This window comes from Centrocercus urophasianus, unplaced genomic scaffold, assembly GCF_019232065.1.
Source record: "Centrocercus urophasianus isolate 14NV4802_14NV808 unplaced genomic scaffold, USGS_Curo_1.0 seq_26, whole genome shotgun sequence".
Lineage (NCBI taxonomy): Eukaryota > Metazoa > Chordata > Aves > Galliformes > Phasianidae > Centrocercus > Centrocercus urophasianus.
In genome coordinates this window covers 2,861,752-2,884,598 of record NW_024884822.1, presented here as the reverse complement: position 1 = coordinate 2,884,598, position 22,847 = coordinate 2,861,752, and the positions used below count along the sequence as shown (strand labels likewise).

General features: G+C 38.5%; 1 protein-coding gene across 3 annotated transcripts in view; it reads left to right on the top strand.

The window, feature by feature from the left end:
- The window catches only part of TENM2 (teneurin transmembrane protein 2), a 547,500-nt gene that overhangs the window by 439,088 nt on the left and 85,565 nt on the right, over positions 1 to 22,847 (top strand). For all 3 annotated transcript variants that reach the window (XM_042826120.1, XM_042826119.1, XM_042826118.1), the window contains exons 9-10: positions 6,225 to 6,420; positions 9,239 to 9,340. In XM_042826120.1, the coding sequence (XP_042682054.1) occupies positions 6,225 to 6,420; positions 9,239 to 9,340 (298 nt within the window). The remainder of the gene's footprint in view (positions 1 to 6,224; positions 6,421 to 9,238; positions 9,341 to 22,847) is intronic.

Genomic DNA, 22,847 nt, shown 5'->3' with positions numbered 1-22,847 from the left:
TAGCTTTATGATTATGCAAACTCCATTGAATTCTCATATGCTGTTAAGAATTCTTCTACAAGTTACCAAGTGTTTGTATGAATCTGATATCCAGATATGTCTGACTGGGAAGAAATGAAGACCAGCAGACCACAAATGAAGGAGAAGGGCGAGTGGTTTGTTTTCCATACAGCCAAGGGCTAGTATATAACATCCTGAAGTTCTGTACAAAGATCAGATAAACTGGGAAGATTTTTATATAATGCTGAACAATTTTCAGCCATTTTCAGACATCCATCCATCACAGAAGATATCCACCGAGAATATGATCCAAGGCTGGGACCTTTCTGGAGGATGTTTTGATTTTTTTGGCACTTGTGTTTCGATGCGTTGTCACTGGCAAGATAATGTCTATGGATCATAAGCTGCACATGAGGCAATGACATAATTCAGTGAGCATGTCTCATCAGTGCAGAATTTTGGTGATCTCTTCCCATATCATTCCACCATGGAAAATCACCCAGCAATTTAGATGATGAAAACAAACAAAAGTATAAATCGTGAAGTAAAACTAGCTTAGGGCAACCAAAGCTCCAAAATGACCGTCAAGATTTTATGTAATTACAAGTTAATTATAATTGTCTAACTATCACATAGTGGAGGTATGCCTCTATCTCTTAGAAGAAAAATAAGTGGTAGTACAAAATAAATACAGTTTGTACTTCAAGCCGAACATTATTTTCTATTGCACTGTGTTCAGCTATATTTGTTCCAGATCTCATTATAATGTTCTTGTCTGAGAAGCTAGGATCAAGCAGAGTTCCATTCTTTCCTTTGCTAAACCTTTTGAGCACTGGATATAAATTTCATAACATTTCTGATAAATTAAATAATGAGAAATACCAACTGTGTTTCCAACTTAGCTTGAATCCTCCTCAGAGAACCTCATTTCCAGCCTTTAGGCAGTGGAAGCAGTTCCAACCTTCTTCCATAACAGCATAATGAAATCCCATATTCGTGCAAGTTCTCAGTGCTTTTTGGTGGGAATAATACAGCAGAAGATTGCTGTATCAAAATCCACCCAGGAAAAAGAAAAGCAAGCTGTTACACACTGGATTTGGTAAAAGGAAGACCTGTTCTAACAGAAAGAAACAGAATGGTTTTGTATTAATGAAAATAGTCTGAAGTAACACCAGGCAGTATTTTAGAATTGAAATTTGAAATCCTTGTTTCTGCAAGTTAGGGACGTGAACTGTAAAGCAGAGAACAGCTTGACTTGACAGTTCATCATGATCAGTGCTGGTATGTCAAGCCTAGCAAAATCCTTTGTGGGAATAAGTCAATAATCAGCAAATTAGATACATGATTAACCTGAGACAACAAGATGCAGTTCCTGTCTGTGGGCCCTGCTGAGATTTAACCTTCTCGGTAGAAGTGTTTAGCAGATATTCCAGATGCGTAGTTCAGTCAAACTGATGTAGCTGTAAACTTCTCTAGAAGCAGTTGTGTGCCATGTGCATGGGAAATGGAGCTCTAGAGGAGAGAAGAAATATTCTGAGTGGCAAGCAGACTAGAAAAAGAAACGCATTGCTTTCAAAGAAAATTCTTCCAATCTATGTAGTACTGCATAGAACTAGAAAAACGTGCAGTACAGGCTTGATCGTAGAAGATAGTATTAATAAAACTGATAATGTATGGAAAATGAACTGTAAATGTCAAACAATGCATGAAGTGATCCTGCAGAGATTACAGCAATTATGTTACTACACGTTGTTAAAGTATTCCCAATGATGCATGAAATAAAGTAACCATATAGAAGCATCCCTACCATGTCTGGAGAAGGCAGTGCATGGAGTTGTTTTGCCTCCGTTTGCAGCAGTGTTTTCTATTTAATGAAAGCCATTTTGATTTAGAACTGTCTTTAGTTGAAACAGTGGGAATAGCTGAATAGCTTCAGTGTTACCTTGCTTCCCAGCCACTACTGTGGCTGGAAAGTGATCTGTTCATTTCAGAGCTCTGTGATGGTGACTGTGCTGTTGTAGTGAACGCTGTGCTGCACTGCACCCACTGTGTTCTGTCACAGTCAAGATGCACGTTTAAATGCTGAAATGAGCTCCTTGGCTGTTGGCTGTGTGGGTCAGATGTTTCATGGGTGTATTTTAATGAATAATTACCAACTGGATTTGATAAAGAACTAATTTTAAAGCACTCTGCAAACAAGTTTCCCTGACATTTGTTTTATTGTTGGCTTTGTAGCTCTTACAGGGCTTTAGCATAATAAGATGAATGCTAGCCACAATGCCAGATATGCTTTTTTCTTCTTCTTTTTCATTTCTCTTTTTTTTTTTTTTTTCCCCCCATCTGAAGACACATCCATTATTAAGACAAGAGCTCTAATAGCTCTTTCTTTTCAGCTCCTATTTTCAAAGACTGTTAATGATTTTGTGGTAGTATGCAAGTGGTTTCAAATCTAAGAAAAGATGATGTTCCAGTGCCTGCGAGCTGTTTGCTTCTTGATGCTTTCACAACTCGTTCTCTTCTGGCAGGCAGCTGTTCTCAACAGATCTTATGAACGGATGTGTGGCATTGTGCAGAGGATGCATTGTGGATGACGTTGTGCATTGTAGTCGCTATCATACATGCTCTGTTCCTAAACTGTTTTTCTGACTCCTCGTGGTTACTGGAAAAAGAAAAACCTTATTAGCCCACTCATAAAATGCATCAGAGAAAGACAGAAGCACTGAAGGAAGAAATCATAAAAACAAATTGCCCAGAAAGAACTTAGCGTGAGATTTAGGTTTGTAAATAAAAGTATGCAGTAGGGTTTTGGTGTGCTGTGTAGTAAAATAAATGAACAATCATGGAAAGTGTGAATTTGGAATTTGTTTGAAGAAGTAGCCTTCTTTATATGGAGCTTTAATCCTTGTAACTACTATCCCCTGCAAAACTGAACGGTGAGGATGTCATCATTTGTGATTTCTGGTGCATTTTGTTTCTGGCCGGATTTTAGTTGTTTTTAGTGTGATTTTCTGAATGAAGCCGCAAAATATAAAGGATCATTAAAAAAAAAAAAAAAAAGCCAGTGAAAATTAATAACTGCTTCAGAGCTGATTTTGATAGTTGACTAGATCCATTTCCTAGTGCGTGCAATTCAGTTTTCCTCAGTAGTTGTTCTTGTTAGATTAAAAAATTACGCAGTGGCTTCTTAACGATCATGAAAGTATTTATTTTGTTTCCTAGATGTGTCTTCTAATCTGTGCATATTTGTCAGTAGGTAGCTTTAAAACAAAAGTGAAATCTTTGGAACAGTGTTATATAATGGTAATTAATCATGAAAGTGGAGTAAATCAGAAAATCAACAGGGCAGCGAGAAACAAAATGATGATCCAGCCAACCATAGAGAGAAATCATATCTGGTTATGACCTTCTTAGTGACCTTTTGGTCAGGGATTTTAGATTTTGGGGTGCACCCAGTACTTCCATTAAGATTGTACATGCAGGCAAGCAGCAACAAATGAAGTATCTTCTTTCTTTTTCTCACAGTCCTGAGGAATCCAGAGAGGGATAAACATTTTTTGTTATATTCTACATCAGTTTGCGGTGGTGCTTCACAAGTCATAAAGTTATTGATGTTTAGTCATTACACTTTTGCCTGAGCATGAAATAGTTCTTCACGGTTTAATTGAAGAGTCTCTACAGTGTGTAGTTAAAATTACTGCCTTATGGGGAGCCATGCCAAGAGACCTGCTCTCTCTAGGTCACACCTGTCATTGTGAAAAGAGATTCTGCAGCTAAAACTACTTCAGGCAGTTTCAGCCTGAGTACTATTCCCCTTCGATCTTGCCAACTGCTGAGCCTTCTCTGCTATATGAGGTAGAATCAGCATCAAACAGAGGGGAGGCAGAGGAACCTGCCAGCATAAGCAGAGATGAACAGCATGTTGCCAGTGAGAAATGTCAGCTTTTATTGCTACTTCCCTAGCTGACCCTTTGTGAACAATTGTTCTGAGGAACAAGATTTCTTTTTCCCAAGATGTTGCCCAAGTAATAACGTTTCCCAAAGAGGTGATGAGTCTGTCCTTAACCTCTGACTGCTAGACAGTAGGTTTTAGTAATATTTCCAAATGTCATTGATTTAAGAGATAGATACATGTGTGTTTGGCACCTCGGGTGCTCTGAGAGTTTCTGACACGCCAGAATTCTCTAAACCTCTGGTGTGCATTGGCTTAAATGCTTTAATTTACCTGATTTATCTTCTTTGGTGAAAATCCTGTGTGAAAAAAGCTCAATAAGAGGCAGTTAGATTTTAACAGTTTGGTGAAACTTTTTATTTCACATCACTTATTCTTTTGCCATGAGTAAAGGCATTGGGAAGAGTGACTAATGCACTTACTGTGGCAGTAGCCTTCAACAGCGGTAGATACAGGCTCCAACTCGTGCTGTCACGGATTTCCTTTGTGGCTGCGTACTGATGTCATGGTTTCATGTATTTAAAAAGAAAGTACTAGTACCTCCATACTTTTGCCTTTGTTGTAATGCTAAGTCTGTTGAGTGCTTTATTGCTCCTATTATAACCACTACACAATTTCAAAACAGAAAGGTCAGCTTTAAATCACTGCTTGAAATAGATGTGCAGTATGTCACTAACTCATTAAATCAGTCCAACCTTCTGTGTTTTCTACAAGAAGGGATAATCTTCGTTATTTTATTGCATATTGTGTATTATTTGCTAGAACTCAATGTTAAGGAGCGCAATTCGATGTACAGGACATCCCTTATGGAGCTTTTTTGGATGGAGGTTGACAGTTTTCTGTTTAAAATAAAACGAAGTGAATGTTTATGTTTTCTTAGAACTGCCACAAGCACAGGCTGTACATGCTGGAGATAACAGAAGGAAGTGCAATGAAACTACTGACCAGCAAGCATGTACTTTCACAGTATTTTATTGAACATATCTCTTTCTTTAGATATGTCTGTCTCTATCTACTCATAGATAGATAAATGTGTCTAAAACAAGTTGTATTTTCATAGGGGACTTGTTATGCAGCTATGAAAAGATGAGATATTTTTTCTTGTTTCCTAAGGACTTCCCTTAGATAGGGGCCATGAGAGCTGGGAAGCTGAGCGTAGCATCATATTGAGAACACGAGAATCACAAAGCTTAAAGACAGAATAGGAAAAAAATAAATATATATTTTTTTTTAAAAAAAAAAAAAGAAAGAAAGAAAGAGTATTAGGAGTTCTGGTACAGCTGCTTTGCTATGCAGAGTTATTCCCTATTGTAGATTAACCAATATTTCTTCTAGTCTTTGTTTAATTGTGTGATGCAGTGGCATCTCCACTGGGAGGCTATTACTGAGCTTAATAGATGGGAAGCTTATCTGACATTCATCTTAAATTTCTTTCTTTCTTTTTTTAGCATCATACCGTTAATGGTGCCATCCCTCTTATACTCTAAATAATCACTTGCTATGCTTCATCTGTCTTCCAAAGATTAATGTAATTTTCCAAAGCATCCAAACAGAAATTCTCAGTTTTCCTTAATAGAAGTTCAATGCCTTCAGCTACCTGATTCGTGTTATTCCTTTTCCATGCTCTCTCTGGTTCTTGTATCCTCTTACCCAATTGTTCTGCATATAAACTCAGGTAAGCAAACTGCTCTGTGATGTCAAACTTTCACAGTGTGTTTTAATTGGATACTAACTTACATTGTGTTAGACAGACCCATTTTTTGTTTGTGCTTTCCTGTTTGTTTTTGTATTCTGGGGTTGTCCATTCAATTATATGTCTGAAGGTGCATCTGACATATTTGTACATCTTGCAGCAATAAATTGTGGCAGGTGATTGCTAAGGAAAGGGTGCTTCTCTCACATGTTAAAGTTCTCCAGCTTTGAAAGCTCTGTAGGAAACTAAAATTTTGAGAAGAGTCAAAGCATTGATTTTAACTTCTTTCTCAAAACTCGATTGGTCAAGAAATACTGCTGGTACATTTTTAATCACCTGTGCAGAGGAAAGATGCATAGTTCTGTGTCAGTTTTTAGGAAAACAGTCACGGAATTCTGTGTGTTCAAGGGGAACCCAGTAGAAACTAGCTTCATATTAACCTGTCTTCCAGAAATACCATTTTATGATGTTTCTAATACAAGACTATGTGAGATTTTGAGATATCATTCTGCATTCTGGTCTGTTTGTTTGGGGTTTTGTTTTTTTGTTTTCTTTTTTTGTTTTCTTTTTTCTATACTGCAGTATGATTTCATGGAACGCTTGGATGGGAAAGAGAAATGGAGTGTGGTGGAATCCCCACGGGAACGGCGAAGTATTCAGACTCTTGTTCAGAATGAAGCTGTGTTTGTTCAGTACTTGGATGTGGGTTTGTGGCACCTGGCGTTTTACAATGATGGCAAGGACAAAGAAGTAGTCTCCTTCAGTACAGTTATTTTGGGTAGGTATTTCCAGAAACTGAGCATTTCTTCTCTTTATTGATACGTTCTCATACTTAAAGTCATGATACTCTCATTCAGTCTTTAGTAATCAGCCTTTTTTTGTCCTTGTGTTGTTGTGCATTTTTTCTTAACGCTAATCTCAAATGGGTTCAGTGGGGTATTGATTTTTTCATTATTTTTCTTTTAAGATTTTTGCATTCCTGTAGTTCTTGAGGTTAGTTCTGAGAAACAAAACTTCATTCTCCAGCTGATGTTCCTCTCCCTTTTCACAGTCATTTTTTATACCTATTTGCTTCTCCAAAGACCTTTCTTTGTAAACCAATAGGACACTGCATTCAACAAGAGAGCTGTTTAATCTTTGCAGAAAGATGGTACAGAATGCTGACAACTAAGAATGAGGTTGTTTGCAGTCACCTCAGAGGTGAACTAAGCTCATTAATTAGGTATATGCCGTATTACAGCTAGCTGCTCACTTAGTGGTGAGCATCTAGCTGGTGTTCATCTCAACATGATGGAATAAATAGCAGAAGAGCATCCAACCTATCATCTGAGATGCTTTCGGTTTTGTTACAAGAATAGTTTTGGCTTTAATTGAAAGCCAAACTGAACATAAGCTCTCCAAGCTTTGTCAGAAGATGTGTTGATCTCTGGAGCATTTCATGAGCTGTGAAAGTCTTATCACAGTAGCATCAAAAACTGAGATAGTCTACATGCTATTCCATCCTGGCTGGTGAAGTGTTAAGTGACTCTATATTGCACAAATGTATTAGTTTTGAGAAAGAGAAATTGAAAGAAGTTGAACTGAGTGAGTCTGATGAAAAATAAATTGGAGGTCTTTTCCAGCCGTGTGTGATTGATGATATGAAGCTTTTTCTTCCTTTTACATTATTATAAAATTTAGTTTCTTAGCTGAAGTCCCAGAGGGTGGGGGAGGATAACCAATACTGTAGTATTAAGTAGGAACCTAACTGTTCGTGTGAACTTCAGTTGGGATGAGAAAACATTTTGGTTTCTGTAGTTCATGTGTGGTTTTGAAAGGGTTACTAGGTGCTGTGCATAATGTTTTGTGTATTTGTGTATCTGCCATAGAAGGCATTTTCTGCTTCTTCGAAAACAATTGTGCTTATATCTTGGTGTGCTGCTACTGTGGCTTCTTAGAAACTCTTCAGCTATGATCAGCTGTCCTTAAAAGAGCTGGCTAGCCTGGACTACAGCTTTCAAGAGTATCAAAGGTCTAATGGACAGGTAGACCATATGGTAGTGCAATAATAGTGATTGGACTGAAATACAGAGAAAAATATAGTGTTTTATCCAGTTCACAGGTTATTCTACACACACCCAGTGTCAGACGTTTCATAATCAAAAGATCAGAGAGAGATGAAGGCTTCTCTGATGTGAGAGTAGAAAAAATAACAGAAATGATGTTGGCTCTCAGGCAGTAGTAAGTTTGCCATGATTCTGAATACACAGAACTGTGTGCCGTGAAGCACAACAATGAATAAATCTATAGACAAACTACTTCATGAGACAGATTGATGTTTTTGACCATTACACATTACAGTTCTCCTTTTCACTGTTTATAAGATTTATTTAAAGAGGCCAAAGTAAAGACATCTTTTTGAAATTTTGCTTCTTTTTATTATTCTTATTTTGTTATTATTATTACTATTATTTACTAAGTGTCCTGCAACTGTGATATTAGATTTACAGTTTTGCTTGACTCCTGTTCCTCTTTTCAGTTTGGCTGGGCAGAAAAGCACTCTGTATGGTACTAACAGTTCCAAATCCAAAATTTGTTTTCTGTGTCCTGCAGCTGCTCTTTGCTTGGTGTCTGGGACTGACATTTAATTTGGGACAATGCAACCCACAACAACGGGGAATTATAGGGAAGAGTAACAACATCCCATTTATATTTTTATTCCAGTAATTCAGTGTTGACAATATATTCCTATGAAATCCAACAGCTTCAATTGAAAATAATTTAAGCATTAATTTCAAAATTGTTATTTAATTTTTGCTTTATATTGTGCAAAGCAAATGTATATGTCATCCAAAATAATAACAAACTGTGGAAAACATACAGGCTGGTACAGCTGAAATTTTATCATCAGGCTGGTGTGCTTATGCTTCACAGATTATTGAAGTCACCAGCATTTCAGTTATTTAAGCCTGGAGTTAAACCTTGCCCTCTGGCTTTACAGACCTCTTTGTCATGTGCTTGCATCGCTACTTGGACTTTTTTCGGGCTTTTTTTTAGGGTAATGTTTGCTGGAGCAAAAGAGCTGTTCTTTGTCAGGTGCAGCAGACATTTCTGTCAGCTTTCTTAACAAAGCTTTGAGTATCTGTAGAAAGAAAAGAAGACAGGCTCCTTGGAATAATCAGTTGCACATGGAACAGTGGCTGTGCAAGATCAAAGTCAAATTGTAAAAGGGAGATTGTCAATTTTCCTGCTGAAGTATTATGTTTGAAATACAATATGAATTCGAGTATGACTATAATGATCATAAAAGAAGTTTTGGCTACCTGTTTGAGCAGAGGACTTGAGTGCTAGCAGTGAATTTGAGTGCTGGTGATGCTCAAAGACTTGCTACCTTTAGGCTATCACTAGTTCCTACACTTTCTCATGCTGCCATAAATGTTGGTAACTTTCTGCTTCCCCTGAAATTCGTGCTGTTAGCGTTATTAGTGTTCTCTGGTCCTCCACTTAGTACTCTCCCAAGTATTTAAGACAAAATAATGTTAAAAAAATAAAACTAAGCAAATAATTTCCAGGTGAAATAGGAACCATTTAATGTGTCTGTGATGTTTGTATTTCAGATTCAGTGCAAGACTGTCCACGTAATTGTCACGGCAATGGCGAGTGTGTTTCTGGCGTCTGCCACTGTTTTCCTGGATTTCATGGAGCAGATTGTGCTAAAGGTATCGTTTTCCTATGTTTACAAATAAACACAGTGTGTCTTTGAGGTATATGGATCTACAGTGCCTACTAGTTAGCATGGATCCAAGCCAGATATAAGTTGATCAATATGCATTTTTTTCTTAGTTCTCTTAGTTAAGTATGATCAGATGGAAGTATTGCCCCACTGCTTGCATAACTGCAACTTCTTTTTCTCAAAACAAGTATGCAGAAATAGCAGAAAATTTCCTATTGTCTGTACAAGTGTACAAATAATGATCAATGCTTTCTGATAATAATTAATCCAAATGTATACAAAAGACCAATTATCTTCATTAATAGAATGTAATGTGTATTCTGGCTTTGCTGAGCCATGCTTCTAGTTCGTTGTTGCTGTCTTGAATATGCAATTGCTCTTGACCAAAGGATGTTCACCTTTTCTTTTTAGGAAGCTAGAAGAACTTGGTGAAATCTTAAAATAAGCTTTTTCTTGAGTCTTGAGAGTTTGGAGTAGCTGTGTTAGGGGAAAAATTTGTAAAGGATGGCCTCTAGTTTATAAAGCTATTGATGCGTATGTTGCCTAAAATCAGTGGGTTGGTTGAATTCCCCAGTGTTCCTGAGCACAGTCATAATGTCACAGTTTGCTTCCTTAGTTTATGTAGCTTTAGGCCCACTGTAAGTATCAAATACTTACCATTGTTTTCCACAGGAATAGTGTTGTTGGTGTTAAAAGGTGAAAAGTGTGTCATTAAAAGCTGTTGAAATGCCTTGAATAGTATTATAAAACTGCTTGGTTTTGCTTAGATCATGATGCAGTGGTGAAGATAGTTCATTGTGGCCCCCATTCTTCCACTGTTGCAGTAGGATGGCAGCTGGCATACCTGTGCCTGTCTATGAAATACTCCTTTAATAGCTGTTGTAAACATATTGGAGGGAGTAACTTCTATTTTGTGTCCCTGTATTTGCCTCCTAGAAAGTGTCCAATTAGGAGGGGGGGGAAAAAAAAAAGACCCCAGGGGTTTAGGGAAGTTAATGATATCTTAGTGGTAGCCTGACTCATTTTAGAGTGCTTAAAATGTGCATGGGGTTGGATTACTTGAGAGATTAAGACCTTTGGCAAATATACAGAGGAGACGTGTATATTACAAAATAAATGGTGTGAAAATGTGTGCTCTAAATACACGCTGACAGCTATGTGCATTTCTGTGGCCTTAACCTGTGAAAGTATGCATGTAGTGACTGTGCTTCACTGCCACTCCCTGCACATACATGGCCCTTAAATCAATTCATTTGCATTTTAAGTTGTGGAGGCTCCAGCTTTGTGTACCAAACCTCTGTGTAACGCTGTATTCTATGTTTGTGCTAGAAAACAGTCTATTCAGACTGCATTAGATGAGTATCTTTTTATAGAGTATTTGTCAAGCTCTGTCTGTTTATACAACCCCTCAGAATTTTCTCTGTGGTTCCTGCTGTGTCCATTGCATTGTCTCTTTCTCCTCCAAAGCAGGTTTTGTGGAAGCTTCTTTCACCTCTCTTAGTATTTCTTTATCAGACATCGTGCTATTTCTAAAGAACTAAGAAGCCTAAAATACTGTGTAATGTGACAAAATGGATTTATTGTCAGAATTCTCGTGTGCATATGCAAGCACACACCTGCTTACACACTGTAAGACATACCCAGAAACGTGAGGCTGAGTACGTGTGTAAAGGGCTGCATGCCTCACCAGTGTCAGACCTGTACCTGTGCCCACAGGCTTTTTAGTGTGCTTGAATTCTGATTATACGTGAGAGCACTTTCAGAAGATGGAAATCAAAATCAGGATTGAATAGTAAGCGCATTGAAAGGAGATAGAAATTAAACCTACTGCAGCATATTAAATGTTTAAATACATTTACCATGTATTTTCTGTAATGTTACATTTATATTTAAGTAGTATGGAAGTAGCATGTATGGAAAGATAATTATTTTACTTTCCATCTGATTTTTTTTTAATTTTTATTTTTGCTATATTCCTGGCAACACATTCTTTCATGTCTCAGCTCTCCACTGTAAGATGACAGTGGAGGCAAGACACAAACAGGGAAATGTGGAGAGAAGGTGACCAGGCCCCTTAAATAGCTGATATTACTTGCTTCATGCTGTAGCACAGCAGCATGAGAGCTTCACAGGAGGCATAACCCGAGTCTGGGAGATGTGAAATGTGGTTGTTTCTATAAGGTTCTACAATTGCTGTTTGTTAGGGTGATCTTGAGGATAACAAAGACAGTAAATCTTGAGGGGAATCATCTGTATGCTTTGCAGATGGTGCACTGTTCCTCTCCCTGTTCCTTTAGCCGATCTATGTAGACCTAAAAGATTAAACTGAAGGGAATATATGAGAGAGAGCACAGATTTGACTTCAGATCCAATAGCTCCAGCAAAGTCCCACAGAAATGATTAGGAAGGTTGAACTTTTGGTCCAATGCGCAGGTTGAAATACCCTTCCATCTGTTGATTGAAGCAGAATAAATTTCACTCCGCCAACCATTCCAGCCAAATACTTGGGACTTTAATTCTCAGCCTTATCTGTGGAAGTAATTTATTCTCAGGTAGCCAGTCTCAACAGATTCACTTCAGCCTTGCTCAGACAAGATTCCCTTTGTAATCATGTGGAGTTTAGCCTGATTAAGAATTTCATCTAACACACAGGAAAGGTGATATATTTTAATCTCATATGGTTAAAATATGACATTTAAAGAAAAGGAAACTCTCATAATCAAAAGATAATTTAGAGGATAGAGATGTATCCTAATCTAGAAATTGTGCATGGTTAAAGCCAGTGGAAGATTTGCTGCAAATTAAACTGCACTGCAGGTGTCCTCTTGTGCATAAATAATTGGAGAAGTCATTGATAAAAAGGGATGCTACGGCCAAAGATCGATTAAACAATCAGATTTGCAGCTGTTATTGTTGGTTTGGTGTGTTGTCACTTCTTTATATTTGTTTCTATTTTTCTGTAATTTCCATGACATTGACATACCCACCCACATGTTTCAAAGATGTCCTTCTTACTTGGTGTTCCCACTGTTAATGTCTGGTAATAGTTTGTTCTTGTAACTGCCCAGTCTTGTGGTAAATCTGCAAGCCGGCATCCTTCATTGTGTCCCGCTTTTCACCACGTCTAGAGTTCAGTGTCACAGAGGTGAAGTGGCTGTAACTTCATTTCATCTCGCAGTATTCTGGAGGTCATACAACTCTTCCACGCCTTTAACCAAAATGCATCGAAAGACACTGTCATGTACAGTTTTGGGAATGTGCTCAGAGACACTTCTGATTGTGTACTTAAAAATTCTAGCATTTATAACGTAAGCATATTTATTTAAACTGAAAAGGTGAAACAAGTGCCATCGCATGGGGTTGCTGCATTAATACAGTGAGCACAGTATGTTAAGAGATGGTGCGTGATTTGTAAACAGGAACAAAAATGAGTTGAGTGGCTTGTCAGCTGCCATGAAGTTGCCATTTAGTTGACACTGTTAGTGGGTTATGCAATGCAATAAAAAACGTGTTTAATATTTTAATCTAAATAGAGTGAAGGCTTTTGGATTTTTAAAACCATGTTTGATCGGTTGACTCTTTAATCTGATTTTAAGAACTCTAATGACTTAGATTTATGTTATACTCAGTTTTTTTTCCTGTTCTCCTTGTGTGGGTTTTTCATTATTTTATTTTCATTCTGTTTGTTTTTGGCTTACTGGCAAAGGACGGCGCCACTTTAATAAGTATAAAAAGAAGGGTAGGTTTTTAAATTTTCTTTTATTTCTTTTGCGACATCTATTTTGTTTGAAATAGTTGCTAAGCTGTAAAGTGCAGTCTATCTTTTTTAAAGTTCAGTGTAATGAGTTTGCTGTTTCTGATGATTGCCCAAACCATGATACGAATTCCTACCACTGCTGTTTTCTTTGTTATGTGTGTACTGTTAACCTATGTATAAAAATATTCAAAGTCCTCAATTATTAGGTAAGTAAGGTGTAATTGCTAGAAAAAGCAATGTTCGCTTCTTCATAGCTGGTATTGAAATACTGTTGCAATTTCAAATTTTAGTTATTGGGGACTCTTCTTGCTCTGAGGTTATTCGGAGCCATATTGTTTGGGCAATGAAATCTTCAAGTGCATAAAGGAGTTTTTTGAATATTGAATACTCAAAACTATTCTTGATCCAGAATGAATGTCCAATGGCATAAGAGGTTCTGGGAGTGATCACTGTGGGAAAATAATGAATTTCAGAGTGTGCATTTCTGAATAATTCCATACTCAATTCATTGCTGTAGAACACGTGGTCAACATGAATGAATGCTGTCCAGCACATGCTGCTAATGCATAGCAATTAGCATCTCCTTTCTGCGAGTAATGAAAGCAGTATTTGCCTTTGTAGTTTGGCTAGAAATTCTAGGAACTGAAAATAGCAAAAGCAGACAGAAGACCACTGGGCTTGGAAGGAAAAGCTGAGAGCTAGTTCTGAACAGCCTCTCTCCTTTGCCTGTCTTGCACATACTGTGTAGCCTGACAGAAAATGTGGGACCACTGTGGGTCTTCCAGGGCATAGTCAAACCTGGGTGAGTGTGTTTGTTTTATTCAAATGAATAGCAGCAAACTTAGAGAATAAATGATGATAGGCAAGGAATTAGGTTTAACATGGTGGTACCCCAAAATGGTTTGGTTTGGCAAAGAAAAGAGGAACAGTAATATGGGAAAAATGCCATAACGCAGTTTAAAGGAGGAGATGTGTGTAGATTGTCATAAGCATTGCTACTTGTTCAAACTAATCTGTTGTGGTTAGGACTGTACAAGTAAACTGAATGAAGACAAGCAGTGCCTACCTCCAAGAACTTACCATGTCAGTGTGAGTTTAAAGGGAATAATTGGCTACCAAGTGACATATGTGGCAATATAGAGGGGAAAAAAAAGTATGACAGACAGTGTTATAGAATAGTGGTAGTGTGACTGCTGTTATTTTTGGGAACACTGGTTAAAAGGCAATTTTAAAGGGGGGCTAATGGCAAACAGATACCCTGTTGGTAACACGGGGAAAACGGTACCAACAAACCAGATGAAGCACAGGAGAGAGCACACAGCAGCAGGCATGAGTGCAGCACAGTACACAGACATGAGTAGAGAAGGCTGAATTTATCCATGCTGTAGAACAAGATTTTGGTTTGCTCAAAGCTAACACAAAAATCCTTGCAAACAGATGCAGTGCAGAAGAAATCTGTGAGACTTGGACAAAATTTGAGTGTGAGGTGAGGGAATGGGTGAGTCACAAAAATCATCCGGATGAGTGACCTAAATGACAGGCAGAGCAATGGCTTTGTCCACAGCACCAGAGAGAGAACATGGGAGGGCTGGGAACTATTAGGATGGAGAGAAAATAGAAAACAGAGCAATAGCGTTATTGGCAAACATTTAATGTGTTCGCAATCATAGCATGTCTCATCAGTAACACTGTATGAATAAAAATAATTAAGTGTGCTTTTCTTTAGAAATACTGCTTTCATGACTTATCATCCACACACGCCTCTCCTCCTTTCTTGCAGCTGACAAAATCCAGCACATCCAGCATCTGTTCTAGTATCTCTTTTTGGGTGGGATTAGTTTTAGTTTTGCTGTGTGTTTGTGTGTGTGCACCAATTTTTGCCACTCCTGCACAGTCCTGCCTGCCCCCATCTCTCGCTTAGGGGTGGAGGTATCATTCTTATGCTCAGACAAGTCTGTCTTGGCAGCATTCCTCTCCAGCAGTTCCCATCTCTTTAGATTCAGTACCTTAAAATACCTTTGTTATAAATTTCCATCTCCTTTTCCCAGTCTCATTCTTTATTAGCAGACATTTTTCATTTCTGGCAAACTGATTATGTTCTTGGTTGGCTTCCAACAAGTTCTGTGTACAGGGCAGTGCTTGTCCTGTATGCCCTGATCTGGTAGTTTTACACAGCTGCAATGTGCTCTGAAAAGAGTTCTGTGCCGTTAACTGTGCCTAAAATCATTACAGAATAAATCAGTGGACATATAACCTATTTTGACAATGATTGACAGTCCTTCTATCTATCAGCTGCTAGCTCTCCTGCACAAAATAGTATAGTAGCTCAAAATCCACTGCTCTGATACTTTCTAATTGGCAATTTAAACAAGAGCCAAGAACAGAAAGGGTTCCAGGCTGAGTTCTGTCTGATTGTTAGTGGTCATGGCTCTAAGGGGTTTGAAGTAGGCAGTCAGTAATGCAACAAGAGGAATACAGGAACTGTTGTTTCCGGCCTTCTACTTTCCTCATCAGTTCTCATAGACTTGGTTGAAGATTAGATATTTAAAAAAAAATGGACTGGAATGAGTGAACACCTATATTCTGCATACAGGTGTCGTTCACTTTCTGTTACAGCACAAGTCATTAAGCACCCTAGCATTTCATCACTCCTTAAGAACGTGCACATGTCCGTATAGTACACTGCAGATTAAATGTAAGAATTGGCAGATGTTTGCTAGGTGTTTGATGTGTAGAAAGAGTCTGGTGACATGGAAGTACTCAGATACTGCCTGCCCAGGGCTGGAAATTGCTGCTTTGTACCCTTTGCATTCCTAGTGAGAGAATACTGAAATGGAACTCAGGAGCTATTTTTAACTGATGACAATTAGAGAAAATTAGAGATTTTTAAAAGAACACAGTTTTCAGAATGCAAAATATTAAGTCTTCATTGTTCTTAAAGCTTTTCTGCTGAATCTAGCCTTGAATTCAGGATTGCTAAGATTTTATCTACAGAGGAGGTGGTCTCAAGTAATTCCGAGTCAGGATACTCCTGTTGTTTGGAAGCAGACCACTTGTTGCAAACACCACTGCTGAACAAAATATTATAGATAAAAAAGTATGCTTGGAAGAAACTATGGCAGATTCCAATGAGGACTAGTGCTGCTTTGTAGGATTGGTCAGAGACCAAAGACAATGCACCAAGCAATACTGTAACCAAGGTCTGAAATCTGGAACCAAGTACGTTGGTTCAGTACGGTAAGGAAGTCTGTATTGCTTGTGTCCACAATTGAAATTGTATGGAAACACAGTAAAATCTTTCTGAATTTTCCTGCAGCAGCAGTGTGGTAATATTTTCCTGTTTATTAAAAACTAGGTTTGTAGCTTCCATTTCTTACAGCTGCTTTCAAAACCCACTCTATTGTCAGTTACTTCATTTTACTTTTCATTGCTTCTTATATGTGCGCAGCAGCAGCACATCTATTTGCACAAATGTTTTCTGTTTCGGTGCAATTCCAGCAAATAGACATCTTCAAAAGATTCCCAGCACAGCAAGGAGTTGCACAAGCATGTGAATACGTGCAGGATGCATAGCATTGTGCATTATAGTTTCTAGCAAGCCAAAAATCCTTCTTCCAGAAGTCTTACAGTACTTCCACTGGAGACTGAGAATCTGTCTAACTGTGCTCTGCTGAGTTGAATTGTGCTCATGATGAAGTATGCTTTGTAAATTTGTTTTTGTGTTTATTTGGTTAGCTTATTTAATTGCATTGCAATCTACTTTTTGTTTTTAGATCACTTTGTCTCTATGGATGTGTACTGATTTTTTTTCTTTAATTTATTTCATTAAGTTTTAAGAGTTTGTCTTTGCACTCATGTTGGCATCAACTTGGAGTCCTTGCGAATGGTAAATGTCACTGAAGCAGCTATGATCAAGTACTTGCAAATCACATTATGGAAATACAGCTGTTAAGAGACCTTATGCACTTTCTGTCTCTGAATAACAGATATGGCCCTGAGGCACAGCTTCAGATTTCAGCATACTTGACTTTTAGGTGTCTTCATATCTATATTGTATCTAGATTTGAACCTTTAATATAGATTTCTTCCTATATTTAGTCCCTACCCGAGTGGGACGAATGAAGTTTGGGTAGCTGACATCCCCATTCACTCTCTCTAAAAACCGAACATATTTCTAATTCAAATGTAGCAAAATCTCAAATGTTTATCTGCAGTCCACGTAGAACTATGTAATTGATCATGTTACGATTAAAATCTTTTCTGATGAATTTTATAATACAAATAGTAACTAGAATGACAGCAGAGCAATCTGGATTTTAAATGCACTATTTAACTCTTATTTATTTACCTACTATTTAGGTGCAGTCCTACATTTATTTAGTCATAGCAAAACTATTACCACAGAAGTATGGATAAAACCAGTTCTGTCATTTCAAATTCCATAAAATCTAAGAAAAATTACTTCAGTGTTTCACTTTACATTTTTTTTTTTCTAAAATGACTAAAACGTCTAAAATGACTTATTCATGTTGTTTGTGCTTCTCTGTTATGAATCACAGCACGTGCTTGGAAGCATAATTCTCAATGTGTTGGTTCTCCTTGCTGCGGCCTTTTGAAAGCTAGGAGCTTCATCTCCTTATTCCTCTGGTTCTTTCCACTAAGACAGCCACTGAAACATCTAAGCTTGTTTTCCTTCCTCCTCTGTTTTCCAAGGGTCAAAGTTATCACACATGCAAATGAAGAGCCACATGCTTGCCTATGGCGGTAGCCTAGCTCAACACCTAATGCCATCTGTTGGTACAAAGTAGTTTTTATCTCTGTCTGTTTTTATAATTGGGTCAACTGCTCATCTCTAGGGTAGAGTGTTACTTGTTCCAAAGGGGGGAAAAAAAAGAAGAAAAAAAAAAAGGTAGCAGGGTTATGTTTTGGGTTGGTTTTTTTGTTGTTGTTGTTGTTGGTTTTTTTTGTCCTTTTTTCTTTTTTTTTTTGAACAGAATATATAGCAAACTGATCAGAAATGGCAACTCCCATTTCATTGAATGCATTTATGCATATAAAGACCCGTGTTAATGGGGCTGTCTTTACAGGGAGGTTCCCTATTTACGAGGGGATTCCTGACTGGAATAGCTGAAAATTAATCTGCCATTTTGCAAATGATCTTAGTGTGCTGCATGGAGAGCTACAATCTTTTCTTTAGCATAGATAGTGATAGTTGCAGGGCTTCAGTAATAGTGGAGGCAGAACAGACAGGTTGACAAAGTGTCAAATTCAGAAAGTAATGACAAGAGAAAGTCCACAAGACAGTTTGAAGCCTGACACATCTTGAGGATTTTTCAAGTGTTCATGTGAACTGAAATGTCTTGTTTCCTCTCTCTCTCCAATTTGTAGTTTGCTTTGTACCACTTGAATTTTTTTTTTTTTATGTTTAGTTCTGGCTTTAGCAGTGAGAACACACAGCAATCTTCTCCAACCATTTAGAAGTCTATATCTTTAGAGAACTGAGATTTAGATCTTTGTTGATGGCTAGTTAATCTTCAAGCCCATCTTCATCTTAGTAGTAATGGAGCTGCAGACCTTTCAGTCCACTGTGAAATTTGTTCAGGTATATCTGACAGTTGCTTGGTTTTTACTGCTGCTGTGCACTGTTGTCTGCATTATTATCAGGCTCTATTCCCAAAGCAAGGACCAAGCGGGCAATCCCAAATGGATAACATCAAAATATGCTGTGATTCTGAAAATTTATTCTCAGCACATAAAAGTTCATATTATCCATGTTTTGCTAGGTAGTGTAAGAGAAATATTCATATTTCTTGCATGGATTTTTGTAATAATTGCAAACAAAGCAAATATGTAATGGAAATGGATCCTTTGCAGAGTGACACAGGAAGATACCCCACGTGTTGTCTTTTCCACATGAAGGGTTGCATGCCACAGGTAATGAGAAAAGCTATGACATTTTTGATAAATTTTGGTCAAGGCAAAAGTTTGCTGAGTGTTCAGAAGAATGTAAATATTCATTATACAGTTATTGCTGTTCAATCACTTCTATAAAAATCCTGCCATTTTTTTCTTGTAGAACAGCTTTTAAGTACTTATCGATTGAGAACTTCTTTAACTCTCAAAATGGAGGCATCCCCATATCTCTACAGGTATTTTAAATGAATTGAATTAATCATAGGCTTAAAAGTCTCCAGTGATCTTCGTTAACTTTCCTGGGTTTAATTAAAACATCTGTGCGCTTTTAATTTATCGATTCATCCAACTCATATGTCATGTTTTTAACACACCCCAGCATGCTCTGCATCATTTTTAACCCGATTTCCACTTAACTAAAGCAATTAAATTCACCCCGGATTAATTAAAGCATCCATACTTTAGTGCTTAAGTCAGCGTGTGCTGCTTTCCCCAAATGGTTTCTGAATGTCAGAGATTTGACACACCTGATGGGTTTTTTGTCCTTCTGGAAATTCTTTTGTGAATCTCATTCTTGCTTACTAATGTGCAGTTTGACAGAGGTAGAGAAGGGAGCATTGTAGGGCTCAGATCTGGGCAACTGAGGTAGGGACTGCAGAGCATGACTGCTGGGAAGCGCTGTGCGCTTCCTCCCGGTTCTGCCCTGGTGTGTAGAACATGGAGAATGATGCTGTTAAACAGTCTAAACTGTGCTTTCTGTGGTCAAAGTAAACAGTTTTGAGAAGCAACTTAGGAAGCCTGTATACTGTCAGTAACAGTTTGGGGTTCGGTCTGCTCTTGGGTGAATTTCTACAAACTGACTTCCAGGCTTCTCCTTGGCAGAGCAGAAAGTCCTCAGACATGGGCATGCACCCTTCTGGCTTTCCTGGATGGCCTTGAGTGGAAAAACTGTCGTGGGCCTCATATAAAATACATATGATAGTAAATATATATAAGTAATATTTTTCATCAAAGCATGAAGAAAGAAGGACAACACAAACATAACGTTGTTTTTTGTGAAATATTAATCAAATGCATATTGCAAAACTAATTAAAAATATACCACAAGTTATCAGTATCAGAAGTTCACAAGTTAGTGAACTTTTTGAGACATTGAGAACTACAAGATCTATCAGCACTGCGAGAATATTCTGAATATTTCCACTGCAGTGAATATGCTGACTTTTTAAATTATTTTACAAAATAACACCAGCCCCAGTTTTAATTAAGCAGGAAATCTTACATGTCTGCTTCATAACAAAAAATGTGTGTCTTCACAGGCACTCACCCATGTAGGTAAGATGAAATATTATTAGTAGTAATCATGGTGTTTTATTTGCCAGCAGCACAAGCACACAGAATGCGTAACACATACAGGTTTCAGTCCAACTCCACAAAGTGCAGTGGGTAAGAGATGTGGTCAGCACTGCTCTCCCCTCAGCAGTGTTCTGTTGTAGCCTATACAGTCTGTGCTCAAGCTATGAGCAATGAACTCGTGAAAAATACTGCTGAAAATCACATAATTGTGTTGAAAGTTCACAATATTTTGGGACCTCATTACCAGCTGTCCAGTGCTGTGGATTGGACGCCTGTCGTAGAGCAAGCTGCAAGATACTCTAGGTCTTGCTAATTGTTACTGTTCTTTTTCAGCCTGACTGAAGTTAGCAATCTCAGAAAAGCAGGTAGGCCAGTCCATGCCATTCTTTCTGAGTGCTTGTGAGGCATACAGAACAGATGGGCAGGATTCATTCCAGCTCCCATTCCCAAATTATTTTCTTCGGGTAAAGCTTGATGGGTGTGGGAGCTTCGTAAAGCTTCATACCAGGAAAGTGGCTTGGAAATAGCATAAATGAGTAAAAATGAAATATCATAAACCACAGGGCGGTTTTAGAAGTTATTTCAGATTCTCTTCACAGAATCACAGAATCACAGAATCACCCGGGTTGGAAGGGACCTCAAGGATCATGTAGTTCCAACCCCCCTGCCTAGCAGGGCCACCAAACACACACATTCAGATCAGGTTCCCCAGGACCCCGTCCAACCTGGCCTTAAACACATCCAAGGACGGGGCATCCACAACCTCCCTGGGCAGCCCGTTCCAGGGCCTAACCACTCTCCTTGTATAGAACTTCCCCCTAACATCCAACCTAAATCTTCCCTCCTTCAACTTCGATCCATTTCCCCTAGTCCTGCTGTTGTCAGCCCTTTTGAAGAGTTTACTCCCCTCGTGGGTGTAGGTTCCCTTCAGGTATTGATAGGCTGCAATGAGGTCACCCCGCAGCCTTCTCTTCTCCAGGCTGAACAAGCCCAACTCCCTCAGCCTGTCCTCATAGGGGAGGTGCTCCAGCCCCCTGATCATCTTAGTCGCCCTCCTCTGGACCCTTTCCAAAATCTCAATGTCTTTCTTGTACTGAGGGCTCCACACCTGGACACAGTACTCCAGATGGGGCCTCACAAGAGCCGAGTAGAGAGGGACGATCACCTCCCTGTCCCTGCTGACCACCCCTCTCCTGATGGAGCCCAGGATCCCATTTGCCTTTCGAGCTGCCAGAGCGCACTGCTGGCTCATGTTCAGTCTCTCGTCCATCAGGACCCCCAGGTCCTTCTCTGCCGAGCTGCTCTCAAGGACCACTCCTCCCAGCCTGTACGGGTGCCTGGGGTTCTTCCGGCCCAAATGCAAAACCTTGCACTTTGCCGTGTTGAACCTCATTAGGTTCACCCGAGCCCAGCCCTCCAGCCTGTCGAGGTCCCTCTGAATGGCATCCCTTCCTTCCACCGTATCAACCTCTTATCAGTAAATGAACTCCAGGAGAAAGCAGTAGGCCTGCAGACAATAAATGTGCACCTACCTGATTAAAATAGGTTTAAAGGTAAAATAGGAAAGATGAAGTTGGCAGACAAAATGTGTATTTTTAAACTACAACTGAAAATACATATCTGATGTCTCCTACTTTTTAGAAATGTCTTGTGGGCTGACATTTTATGCAATGAGATGTACGTGATGATTGTGATGTTTCAGACCTGTTTTGTTTAAAACAATACTAATGTAAATTGTAGAGCCAACATTTTCAGTCAGGTTGTCCAAAATTAACAGCTTATGCAACTGGGTGGACTTTATAAAATTCAGGTGTTTGTTGTTCCTTCGTTTTTCATGGTTTGGTGGATTTTAAACTATGTAGAAATAAGTTTGTTGATATCTAAGTAGGTCTAACTTCAGGAGATTGACCGTAGGCAAAAGAAAACAACTTGTTTGTGGTTTTTGGAGCGGATCTACAATTAGTTCAGACTTTAATATATAGTCATAGGACAGCTCTAGCATCAGTAAAATACATCTTCACCTGCTTACGCATTTTTCGTGCTTGTCCTTGGAACAGAAGTTAGTGTTTTTAGATGAAGTGCTCCATGTGGGTTACTAAGTTCAAGGCCGAAAAAAGAAGTATGTCCATAAAATGTGACTTTGCAGATATTTTTTAGGTATTTGAAACAGGCAGTTGTGGATGACATCAGATTTTATCTTACCTGTATTTCTGCTAAAGCTTGGATCTGATTTGAACTGCATTTGTTGGTTTCAGATTGATTTCTGATAAACAGTGATCTGTTTTTCTAACATATTTGCAAAATCATGCATAATATTGCAATGGCTTAATCTCTGCTAACAGGAAGTCCTGGTGTGAGCTATTAGAAAATCTGAGTGAGTTATCTTCTAGAGGGATTGCACCCGGAATGTCCACTCTGAGGTCCTTGGTTAGAAGTTCATTCTACGTTGAACTTCACTACAGTTCCT